Source organism: Podarcis filfolensis (genome assembly GCF_964270895.1).
Source record: "Podarcis filfolensis genome assembly, chromosome: 5".
Lineage (NCBI taxonomy): Eukaryota > Metazoa > Chordata > Lepidosauria > Squamata > Lacertidae > Podarcis > Podarcis filfolensis.
The window spans coordinates 9,652,112-9,665,014 of NC_139608.1; the positions used below are offsets into that span (position 1 = coordinate 9,652,112).

Below are 12,903 nucleotides of genomic sequence, written 5' to 3' on the forward strand. Positions count from 1 at the left end.
TAAAATGCTGACTGTTCTGCCCATAGCCAAGCACCCCCTTGGCGACATTACAAAAAAAAAGGCCTTGCGGCTGGTAGAGCTGTGAGCTCCTCAGACCGGAAATGAAATCTCAGTCTAGTTTGAAAGCAGAAAAGCCTGAAGTGGTAGGATTTCATCAAGAAAGCCTGCAGCTCCTGAGTCACACACTTCATGGGAAGGAGATCCGCTGGATGCTGGTAGGATGCAGAGGTATAATGAGGCCAGAAAAGAAGACTGGACTTCTGTATCATTAATAGTTGTGTAGCAGAGGGAGGTTGGAGAAGTACACATTTTCTTATGTCTACAGCACTGTGACAGTGATAAACTGTACCATCAGAACACTCTCTTCACTTCCATATCTAATTTCAACCTATGCTTGGGATGGGAGTAAGCCAAGGCTATCACAGACCTACCTCCATTGATTCCACCATTTGCTGCCTGGTGGCGCTGGCGCTGTGGGTTAAACCACAGAGCCTAGGACTTGCCGATCAGAAGGTCAGCGGTTCAAATCCCGGCAACGGGGTGAGCTCCTGTTGCTTGGTCCCTGCTCCTGCCAACCTAGCAGTTCGAAAGCACGTCAAAGTGCAAGTAGATAAATAGGTACCGCTCTGGCAGGAAGGTAAACGGCGTTTCCGTGCGCTGCTCTGCTTCGCCAGAAGTGGCTTAGTCATGCTGGCCACATGACATGGAAGCTGTACGCCAGCTCCCTCGGCCAATAAAACGAGATGAGTGCCGCAACCCCAGAGTCGGCCACAACTGGACCTAATGGTCAGGGGTCCCTTTACCTTTGCAGCTCAGTATGCATGTGCTGATGTTACTTAGGAGAGGGGAAGATTCACAAGCTGGTGGCTCAGAAGGGACATGCCCCACAACCCGCTTTGTTTTGTGGGGGGAAGGTGTCCTAACCTGCCTTCCTTTTGTTACAGTCTGGGCCACCAGCTTTTATTTCCTCCATGGAAATAAATATCTCCCTTCATGGCTATCTATGGAGAAACATTTTGCAAAAGGCATTCACAAGGGTGCCCAACAAATCATTTATTTCCATTTTGCTCAGGTGTATTCTCACAATATCTGCTCCCACACTGGCCAAACCTAGTCCTGTCTCCTGCTCATTTTCTCCTTTGTCTGTTCCTTTTGCCACCTGCTAAATGTTTACCATCCTGCCATCAACCCTGCAAACATACTCATTTTTCCCCAGGTAAGAAAGTGAACAAAAGAAGTTTGTGCAAAACCTTGCTTGCATTGTCCACATCCTGCCTGTTCATTGTATCCCTGAATCCACTACCATGCTTCTGAGGCATAAGACCCCTGCAGGATTCTAAATAAAAGCAGACATACTCAATGGATTAATAATATAAAAAAACAAGCATTCATACTGGATGGTTTTAGGCAAGTCATTATATCCTGACCTGCACACCTCTAGCATGAGCAATGCCTACCTCACATTATAATACATTTTGTACTTCAGAAGTGGAAATAGACCACCTCCAAGCATGTTGTATAGATGACCCTTTTGATCCAAATATGTTTGTGGGCATACATAAATGAGAATCATTTCTAGCACCATCCAGTAAATAGAAGACAATACTCCAAAACTCAATTCAAAACTCTCTCTTTCCTCAGGTGCTGATGAGTGGGATGAAGCAGAGGGTGAATGTGACCTGAAAAACCAAACATATGCCGAAACAAGCCAAAATTTGCAAGGATCTACACTGATCAACCAGAATCAGCAAGGATATATTTCTGCAGCCACCCCCTCTGTTCCCTGTTGGATGAAGACTGAAGACCACATCAAGAGAAGCAGCAGGAATGAGTATGGTGGAGTGCTTAAGTTCCAGGAGTCCACAAATCATCTTTGTGGTGTCCCCATAGCTACTGTTTTTCATAGCTTCTGGGGGTGGAGTTTGTGGGCTTTCTTAAGGACTGCCCATTTTCGCACACACATTAATCCAAGCACTGATCAGGCGGTGAATCTCCTTTGCCCAAACTTGGCCAACTTTTCCCTACTGACCCCAAATCAGTGGTTGTGCAGTAGACCAGAAGTTCCAAAGGGGGAAGGAACAGCTGAGTACTCAAATGCATAGTGTTATGGCATCCCAATAGAACTCTTTCCTCCTCTGGTTTCCTGCAACTGGTATTCATAAATATTACTGCCTCTGACTGGCTAGTAGCCACTTATATCCTAATCCAAATTCCATAATTCACCTGTGAGATGTGTGATTAAATACTCCCATTTGTCAATCCTGAACCTTCCAACTTTCAGCTTCATTGTTCTAATACTATGAGAGAGGCAGGAAAACTACTCTTTAAGCCTTTTCTCCAGGCCATGCATAATTTTCACTAACTACTGCAACCACCTCCTGCCAACCTAGCAGTTTGAAAGCCCGTCAAAGTGCAAGTAGGTACCGCTCCGGCGGGAAGGTAAACGGCATTTCCGTGTGCTGCTCTGGTTCGCCAGAAGCGGCTTAGTCATGCTGGCCACATGACACAGAAGCTGTACGCCGGCTCCCTCGGCCAATAAAGCGAGATGAGCGCCGCAACCCCAGAGTCGGCCACGACTGGACCTAATGGTCAGGGGTCCCTTTACCTTTACCTTACTGCAACCACACAGGTTCTTAACTTCTGCTACACAGAGACACAAAAATAAAAAAAATCTCAGATCTTAATATTCCAAGTGTTCAAAAACCAATTAAACAGAACAGAGGGGGGGGGGGGGAAAGCAAGATCAGGAATTCACTTGAATATTGCTCAGATTCCAGCACTCCATCCCAATTCTGGACTTTCCTGAGAAAGAATGAGTCAGGTTTTATTTGCATTGCCATTAATCCCTAGGCAAGGTGCAGGTGGGGAACAGGGTTGAGGACCAAACAGGATGTGTTTTTTTAAATAGTGAGATTAGCAACTACAGTGCAGGAGTCAAGAATCATCTATACCACATTTACTAAAGATTTTTTCAGAATATTTCCGCCGTGTCCTGATGTGGACACAAGTAAAAGGATTCACAGGGATCTGTGAGTCAACATCCCATCTGCTGAAGTGTGTGTAAGCACTATGATGTCATGAATTGCCCCATTGTGATCTGGCGTGCATGGGTTATTCTGCCAGCGGTTGTGATATATGTGTGTGAAGTGAGTGAGCGTGAACATGAAGGATCTTGAATTTTTTTTAGCTAATACAGGCTTCACCAACCTGGTGCCCTCCCATCAGCCACTGCCAGCAGGTTGGCAAAGCCTGGTCTAATACACAGTCTCTTGGAAGAAAGTGGCAGCTTGTCCCTGTAATTGCATGGAGTTATTTGTATGGTATAGTATTTTTAACCTCAATACCCTCCCAGTGATTAAAAACAACAATAATATGTTTGCCCTCATAAACGGTGTGCTTTTTAATTTTTATTAGCACATTGTGACAGGGATGCCTGCAATTGATTTTTTCACCCTCCTCTTGCTAATCAGCCTGGAGAACCCTCTCAGCTGTAATTAAAGCCCATATTACAGGCCTCTTGGTGTTCACTTGTCTCTTAGCTTACTGTGCCATGAAATACCGTACATCAAATGGAGTACTACTGTACAAGATAGGCTGCCTGCCAACTCCCGGGGCTATTATACAAGCTTGCCTTTCGTGTCCACACAAGATGCTAGCATCATCTCAGGCACAACATCAAGAGAAAAACGGAAGCAATCTTTGGAGAAGGGGAGATAGAAAGAGGGGCATTGGTTGTGGGGAAGGGGGAAGTACTTTGTACTTCATGAAGCTGCAACCAGTGGTGGACGCACATTTTGGGGGCCCTAAACTGTTATGCAGGCCCCTTCACAACCAACAACAAGTTCTGGGTAACCACTGTTATCTTCTTCAATGGGGTTGTTCCATGATAATAATATTATTTATTATTTATACCCCACTCATCTGGCTGGGTTTCCCCAGCCACTCTGGGCGGCTTCCAACAAAGATTAAAAATACATTAAAACATCAGTCATTAAAAACTTCCCTAAAGAGGGCTGCCTTCAGATGTCTTCTAAATGTCAGGTAGTTGTTTATCTCTTTGACATCTGATGGGAGGGCATTCCACAGAGAGGGCACCATTACTGAGAAGGCCCTCTGCCTGGTTCCCTGTAGCTTGGCTTCTCGCAGTGAGGGAACCGCCAGAAGGCCCTCAGCACTGGATCTCTGTGTCCGGGCATGACAGATCACCACCATTTTAAAAAGAAATTTAACTACTGCATCTCAAGATTTTGATTTAAAATGTTGTCCTAGATTATCCCACATGTCAAAGTCACTGGTGTGAATAAAAAATTCCTATGCCTTATGGTTTTCGAGTTATGAGGAGCGGAATGAGGGAAAATGAGGGAAATATTATATATATATGCATAATGCACTATTTAAAGCTTTTTTAAAAAAAAAGAAATGTGGCATAAAGTTACTTATGGAGCCCCTCTGGTATTAGGGGTCCTGAAGTTTAAGCTGTGAGCCTCCCTGATACTTGCAGGTATATAAATTCAATAAATAAATAAATAAGCAAGCTTTGGCCACCTCATGAGAAGAGAAGATTCCCTGGAAAAGAGCCTGATGTTGGGAAAGATGGAGGGCACAAGGAGAAGGGGACGACAGAGGACGAGGTGGTTGGGCAGTGTTCTCGAAGCTACCAGCATGAGCTTGACCAAACTGTGGGAGGCAGTGGAAGACAGGAGTGCCTGGCATGCTTTGGTTCATGGAGTCACGAAGAGTCGGACACGAGTAAACGACTAAACAACAACAAATTAGTTTCACAGTAAATACGCCCCTGGGTGCAACAAGCTATTCTGGAGTGTTCTCATTAACTTCAGGGGCATCTTCAGAGCAAGTGCTGTTATGGTTCGTGTTTGTGACTTATATATCAAGATTCTAAGGCGGACACACATCTCATGGGAACACTTAGGAATGTGGTGCTATGTGGGGCAACTGTATCACCCGCACAGTAACTTTTATTTAAAAGACTCTACTCACCCACTTCATACATCTGATAAAGGAAGTTGCTGCAGCTGCTATTTGTAATTGTTGATGTCATAATAAGGTATCGAAGGAGAAGCATTATGATAAAACATTGCTTCCTGGTTCACTGATGATACTAAATAGGGGGGAAATGGGGTGGGCGGCGGGGGGGAATAAGGTAGCATGTGACAGGTAATTTTTGCACCCATCTCACTGTCCCTCTAAGTAAAATGCACTGCCACTTTTGATCCTCTGCACTCTGCAGTCTTCAAACTAGTGATGTCCAAAAGATGCAGGGGAAATATTATTTCCATATAATTGTTCTCAGCTTCAAGCCATTTTGCTTGCTCTGTTTTGGCTTTCGTTCATTGATTCTATATTGCTGGGTTGGGGAACCTGGGGATATTCATATGTTGCTGGACAAATCCCATCACCCCTGACTACTGGGTGTGCTGACTGGGGCTGATGAAAGTTGAAGTCTAACAACATCTAGGGTCACAGGTTGCAAACCCCAGTTTTACTGTCCATTCTTCAAGGCCTCAGATATCCCGGTGTATGGGTTTTTCTTGCTCACAGGGACAATGCATCATGTGCTTTGTAGTCAAGCCCTGCATATCAAAACCTACAACCACAATTCTGTATCCCCTTACGTGTGAGTAACCCATTGTACTCAATGGGACATACTTGAGTGGAAACATGCATGGAATTAAGCTGAAAATCTATCCATGTTAACTTAAAAGTAAATCTCAATCAACATGATCCAACCAATGTCAAGCGCTTCTGTGTCGCTATGGAAAAACTCCTAAGCATTTTATTTTATTTATTTATTTATTTTTAATTTCTATACCACTTTATATTTTTAAGAAAAATCTCAAAGCGGTTTACAGCATATTAATTCAATAAAACATAAATAAAACAATCTGAAGAAAGTCAAATACAGAGTATACAGTCAAAGCAACATAACAGAAAACTAAAATATTATCTTAAAGCTTTCAAAATAAAACTTACTTCTGTCTCCCATGGAAATCTATGGGACTTTGAGATCAAAATCATATTGCAATGAAATCTCATCCCAGCTAACTTTACAATGATATATACTCTCAATGATTTTTTCCTGAAAACTATGTTGGCTCAGGTAGCCTAACAGCATAGTGTAAACACTGGAACTGACCTGAGTTAGCTGTGCTGATGCCAACCAACAGAGCAGCAGCATCTACAACAGAATTAAATCAAATTTACTGGATTATACATGACTTTCCTGGCAACTCAGCTCAAACTAGTTCAGATTAAGTATTTAGATTTGAAAAGAATTTAGTGCCATTTGGGGACTAAAACGTCTTTCAAGAATTTGGCCTACGTGCGCTGTGAATCAGAATGCTTTCACTTTGAATCCAACTTTAAATCCAACCCAATCCTTGGAAATACTACCTGCTGTATTTAATAGGCCTTACTACCCAGTGTCCCTAGAGGGACATGGGTGGCGCTGTGGGTTAAACCACAGGGCCTAAACTTCCTGATCAGAAGGTTGGCAGTTCGAATCCCTGCGACGGGGTGAGCTCCCATTGCTCGGTCCCTGCTCCTGCCCACCTAGCAGTTCGAAAGCACATCAAAATTCAAGTAGATAAATAGGTACCACTCTGGCGGGAAGGCAAACGGCATTTCTGTGCGCTGCTCTGGTTCGCCAGAAGCCGCTTAGTCATGCTGGCCACATGACATGGAAGCTGTACGCCAGCTCCCTCGGCCAGTAAAGCGAGATGAGTGCCGCAACCCCAGTCAGCCACGACTGGACCTAATGGTCAGAGGTCCCTTTACCTTTACCCAGTGTCCTTAGAAAGAGCTGCAGACTTGCTTTTGTTTATACTGTAGCAGGGTTGGGGAGCTTATGGTCCTCTGGCTGTTGCTGAACTCCAATTCCCATCAGCCCCAGCCGGCATGGCCAATGGTGAAGGATGATGAGAACTGCAGTCCAGCAATATCTAGAGCGCCGCATCCCTGGTATACAGCTATCTGCACATTTACCTGGGGAAATGTTCTAATGAATAGAGGGGCTTACTTTCCAAAACAGTCAGAGACTGGTTTGTTGGCAAATTTCTCAAGAGCATGAAATTATCTCTCTCTTCCACCTCCCCCAAAGGATGAGGAGGAATCACTGAAACAAACTGAATTTGATCCAATTGCGGACTACAGGAGAGTAACACTTGGTATTCTTATCATGTGGCAGAACTAGAAATACTACTGCTATTACTACTACTACTTATGCTAATGCTGATGATAGCAATAGTAGCCATCCCAAGGACAATTTTTATTTTTCATATGAAGGCAGTTTCCCGACACTGCAAACCTTTACCTGGGAGTAAGACTCACTGAGTGGGGCTCACTTCTCAGTGGACATGCATAGAGTTGTTCACGCATTTCTAAAATAAGCTCTGTGGAAAGTTTGTGTGTGTGTGTGTCAGTGGCGTAGCGTGGGTTGTCAGCACCCGGGGCAAGGCAAGTAATTTGCGCCCCCTAACCCGTGGATTTGCGCCCCCTAACCCGTGGATTTGCGCCCCCTAACCCATGGATTTGCCCTAACCCCAGATGTAGCGCCCGGTGCGGCCCGCCCCCCCTGCACCCCCCACGCTACGCCACTGGTGTGTGTCTGTGTCTGTACAGTGGTACCTCTGGTTACGTACTTAATTCGTTCCGAAGGTCCGTTCTTAACCTGAAACTGTTCTTAACCTGAAGCACCACTTTAGCTAATGGGACCTCCTGCTGCTGCTGCTGCGCTGCTGCCGTGTGATTTCTGTTCTCATCCTGAAGCAAAGTTCTTAACCCGAGGTACTATTTCTAGGTTAGCAGAGTCTGTAACCTGAAGCATCTGTAACCCGAGGTAGCACTGTATATTATTTGCCAAGTGTGGGCGTCATAGGAGCCAACTCCTAGGGACCAAGGTCCCTTCACCCCCCCTAAAAATATTTAATTGGGTCAGGGTCACCTCCCCCCCCCCAAGCTGAAAGCCATTTCCATTTGAATGGTGTGCATGTGTAGCATCTTGTGATGGATTCTGCAGGGTGGGTCTTACCTGGGCCTCCCCAATATTTAATTCAAATTGGCACCCCTGCACGGGGTAAGGGGGCTTCAAGCGTTTCAGTTTTCATGGGGCCAGTTAACCTCCCAGTTCCAAAGTCTCCCACTTTTGAAAGCGAAAGAGATACAGGCAACTGAAAACGGAGACACTAGAGCCGAACAGGCCCTGAGAGAAAACCATACTGAGCAATGCCCTGTAGGGCTACAGAGAATAAACTGACCAGTCGCAGGGCAAAGTAGCAAACGCCTCTTGGTCGCGCTTGGGTATTATATTTTCCAGGCAGGGTCAAACTCCTTTGGGCTCCGCAATCCTCCGCTTTTGAGTGAGGACCGATGAGTGCTTCTGTACATTAATGCCTGCGCCTATCTCGATTCCCCTCCCCTTGTTTCTCACCACTCTCCTGTTCTCTCGGGAGGGGGAAGCAGGCCAGCGGATAATTGCAACCCCCTCCCTTGAATCCTCAGAGCTCCGCTAATCCGAAAACTCAAGTGCCCGTAAGTAAAACTTCAGGGGGGAAAAGTGATTGAAACTGACAAATACAGGGTGACAAATAATCAATAAAAGCCCAGTTCGACATCCTTCATTGTTTTCAGGCACTAACGGCAAGTAATGAAACCTCTGCTGGAAGGGAGAAGGAGAAGGCGGCGGGCGGGCAGGGGGGCGCCCCCCACTTGGAGACCTTCTGCGGGGGAGCCCCCGGCTCCAGAAGCCGGATTAATGGCCTCACCTCATAGGCAGATCTGGTCTTCTCATCAACCTTAATTAAAATCATTTTTAAAATGTCGGGGCTCTGCCTTCAGCGTGGGGGGAAACGGAGAGGGGTTGGCTGCGGGCTTCCTTTGGGTAACGAATCGCTTTTTAATTGGGGTGGGTCACTCCCCTCCCCTCCCTCCAATTTCTTGTTGACTAACAAGCAGGTGATTCGTAACATCCTAATGCTGGTCACCTTGTAGCAGAGCGCGGAAGTGCGGAAATACGTTTTTAAACCAAAAGTCATCGGGTCAGTTGTGCGCAAAGGCGCAGCGGAAAAGTCCCCACGCCGTTGTGTTTAGGGTTAGGAGTCGACTCTCAGCTTGGTTTACTTTGCTTATTTGTTTCATTCCAGCCCCCGGCTTTTCAACCAAGATGGGCTTACAGTGAAAATCTGCGCAGAGGTATAATATCATTGGGGACACGTGTTGGAGGGAGGAGAGAGGTGGAGAGGCTCTCCCTTCCGGCCCCAGGGAGTTGGCGCTGCAAAACAGACTCCGGGCGCTTCTCTCCCAAGCTGGAGGGGGCCGAGGAAGCCGCAGCTGAGCTCAGGGACTGGCTGATGGGTAAGGATGCCAGGCCACAGAAGCAACCCTAAAAGTCATGCTCGGAGAAGACCTCCCTGAAATTAATGGGTTTAAGTTAGTCATGGGTTTACTCTGAGCGGAATTAACAATAGACACCCACCCCATGTCCATTACTTGGAAGTAAGTTTCACTGAAACAACTGAATTGCTTTTAAAAGTACAGTGGTACCTCGGGTTACATGCGCTTCAGGTTACAGACTATGCTAACCCAGAAATAGTACCTCGGGTTAAGAACTTTGCTTCAGGATGAGAAGAGAAATCGTGCTCCGGCGGCGCGGCGGCAGCAGGAGGCCCCATTAGCAAAAGTGGTGCTTCAGGTTAAGAACCGTTTCAGGTTAAGAACTGACCTCCGGAACGAATTAAGTACTTAACCCGAGGTACCACTGTATAGGATTTAGGATCCAAGTGTCACCCATTCTCTGTCCCGAAGGGCGCGATCCCTCCTAAAGCGTCTTACTAAAGAGTTAAGACGCATATTTCGCAATTCCGCGACGTGAGTGGAACACGGATGAAACGTAAAACGTGCAAGTGCCCAAACAATTGGTATGCGAACACACGTGTCGTATAACATCGCTAATGCCACACGCCGTGTTTATCCAGAAGGATAGGAAAGGCAGTTTTGCACGTCCTTTACGCCCTTTCCTAAATGCTACTGCATTAGAAGCAGATCTTATTGAGTCAACGAAACTTCTTTGGAATTAATAAGCGCGTGTATATGGATGCTTCAGGCTGCAGCCTTGTGCCCCTGAACCCGGGAATAAGCGACACAGAATGTAGCGGGACTTACTTCCAAATCAACGCGTTTGTCTGTGTATTCCGTTTGCTCTCTCTCCCTTCCTCTCTCACACACATACGAATAGGGCGTTAGACAAAAATGACGCCACAATCCTATACACGAATCTTCCCTATATTTACTCGGGAACAAACCCCACGAGACTGGAACCCAACCAGCTCAGCAAACGTAGGCCGGGCACGTTAGCATCTTAAAGCCGAGGTCTTAAATACACCTGAAGGAGCTCTGGCTTGCAATAAGGTGTATTGTTCAGGATTCTACTGCAAAAGCGGCTGGCCATCTAAGCTTTTCGCTTTGCCGGGGCAATTCCTTGTTTAACACCAACTGGGAATGTCCTGCAGTCCTGAAACAACTCGCTTCGACTTTGCTTGGCCCTAGTCAGTGGATTGTGAGTCCCCACGCCAAGGACATATAGGGCTTCGCTTGCTTTTCCTAACTCGCTCGCAACACCCTTTTTAAAAGTGCGTGCAGGTGTGTGCCCCATTTCCTCAATCATATTTGTCCCATTATCTAGCTGCAATCTTGCTCGGTCCATCTTGTCCGCGGTCTCGCCAGGAAGGCCTTGAGAAGCAAGATACAGTACTGTAGAGCAAGAAGGAGAGAGCCATTGCGAGTGCTTGGTCCCTCTGTCTGCCCATCCTATGGAAAGGGACAGGCAGAAGCACACCTACGCACAGGGATGCCCACAGGTTCCCTTCAGCGAATGTATCAACCGGATATAAGTCATTGAGCTGAGCTCCACACGTGTACAGCGATTCACACGTAACGTTCAAGAGTGCACAGTCTGTGTACCTGTGGACAAAAGAGCGGGACTGTACAGATCAACAAATGAACGTTCTTTCACACAAACACTTGTACGTGTCTACAGACCACTTGCATCTGTGTTCAGTGTGATGGGGGAACAGGCCTCATACAAACCTTAGAAACATATCAGGCTTGGAAAAGGCAAGTTCCAGAAAAGCAGCCTTTCTACTCAGATGCGCTGCTCTTCGGAACGTTACTGGAAACCAATTGCTGGGGTGCGATTAGATCAGGCATAGGCAAACTCGGCCCTCCAGATGTTTTGGGACTACAATTCCCATCATCCCCACTGTTCCTGCTAAGGATGATGGGAGTTGTAGTCCCAAAACATCTGGAGGGCCGAGTTTGCCTATGCCTGGATTAGATGCTAGGAGATGAGATCTATTTCCGCATCAGCCTTATCGAATGGAGCCGCCAGCGCCAGCCTGCTCTCAAAATATGGCCAATGCCACCTTGTAGGCAACTGAGGCCTGCGCAACCATCTTCAGCCCTCGGGGACGCGTATTATGGGTGGTGCCCGGGTACACTCAAGCCACAGAGAATATTCCCCTTCACACCTATGGGGTCCCGATTGCTCCTACTGCCTCCCCACCCACACCCCCTGGGCAGCGCTTAGTCGAGACGGTTTTTGTCTTTCCGGGCGCCTGCTCGCCTTGACCTCTTGCTTCAAGGCGGTTGTCTGGCCAGGTCAGGCGGGAAGCAGACGCTGCCTGGACCCGTTCGGCGACCGGCTCGGGAGTGTCTCTCCGCATTAAAATCTGATCGATCAGGTTCCAGGGCCTACAGGAAGTGGAGTCGCTTCTCCTTGTCCAAACGGGAGCTTCTGGGGCTGTGCCAATGAAGCGCACTGTCACATAATCGATAAGGAGAGCTCAGCTGTCACGGATCCGAAAGGGGCTTCCGACGCCAGCAGTAACGTGATTTGGCACCTTCAGGTTTGGGGATGGGCAGCCTGGGCTACTAAGACGATGCGAGGGAAGAGACGGGCGGGGGCCAGAGGAGTGGGTGGGTGGGTGGCGACAGCGACCCAGGAGTCTGAAGGGCTCCGATTTGGCATTTTTGTTCAGATTCCTCTCCCTCGGGCGCACATTTTCAGCTCCACGATTTGGGGGGGGGGGGAGAGCTGATCCCTTACCGCCAAGTTTGCTGTTGTCATCCTGCCCCACTGTTCTCCAGGCCATCTCCAATACGTCTCGATCCAATTCCATGCCGAAGGCTGAAGAGCTCCTTGCATCTCCAAATGGTTTGGCAACCTGGACAGAAAGTTCAACGGGGAGTATTGTGAGACCACCACTTAAAAGAAAAACTGATCCTCCCCCTCCCGCTCCTCTCGCAATGGCAAATGCATGTTTTCGGAAGTGATTCTGATGGAACTTACTTCCAAGTAAGGCTTTGATTCTAACACCAATACAAGAATGAAGTCAGAGAAGATTGCTAAGGATCAAAGGAGCAGTCCGTGGGCCACACCTGGATCCTGGAACCAATGATCCAATATAGACGGAGCTTCCAGTATGTGAAAAGGACCTCATGTCGGCGTGTTAAAATAAGATTGCAACTCCCCACCCTTGCGCATCAGTCCAGGGGGGAATATATGACCACCATTTGCAAAAGAGCAGCGATTCTATGGCTTGATTTTTATTAACAACACTAGAGCTACAGTAGTGGGGAAGTCTGTTGGATTTATCCCTGTCACGCAGCAGTTAAAGGTATAAAAACCCTGCGAAGTAGTGGAGAAATTCTTTAAAGCATTTGGAGGTGTAGTTCGCATTGGTTTTAGCCCTGCGCCCGGTCCCAAGATTTAGGAGATAAGCTGACCGCTTGACCTACTATTGAATTAAACCGAAGCCTTAGATAGAAATCAGTGGGCCTTCAAGAGAGTAAATGTGCAGCGCCCAATCAACATACTTCGGAATAAATTCC

General features: G+C 47.0%; 1 protein-coding gene across 1 annotated transcript in view; it reads right to left on the reverse strand.

Annotated features, from left to right (window-relative positions):
- Positions 1 to 12,903, reverse strand: part of LOC310763263 (uncharacterized protein) — a gene marked incomplete at its 3' end in the record, with an annotated part of 435,273 nt that overhangs the window by 25,336 nt on the left and 397,034 nt on the right. The window contains exons 5-6 of the mRNA XM_083615146.1: positions 12,119 to 12,236; positions 6,155 to 6,196 (exon numbers count right to left, since the gene is read on the reverse strand). Coding sequence (XP_083471272.1) covers positions 6,155 to 6,196; positions 12,119 to 12,236 — 160 coding nt within the window. The remainder of the gene's footprint in view (positions 1 to 6,154; positions 6,197 to 12,118; positions 12,237 to 12,903) is intronic.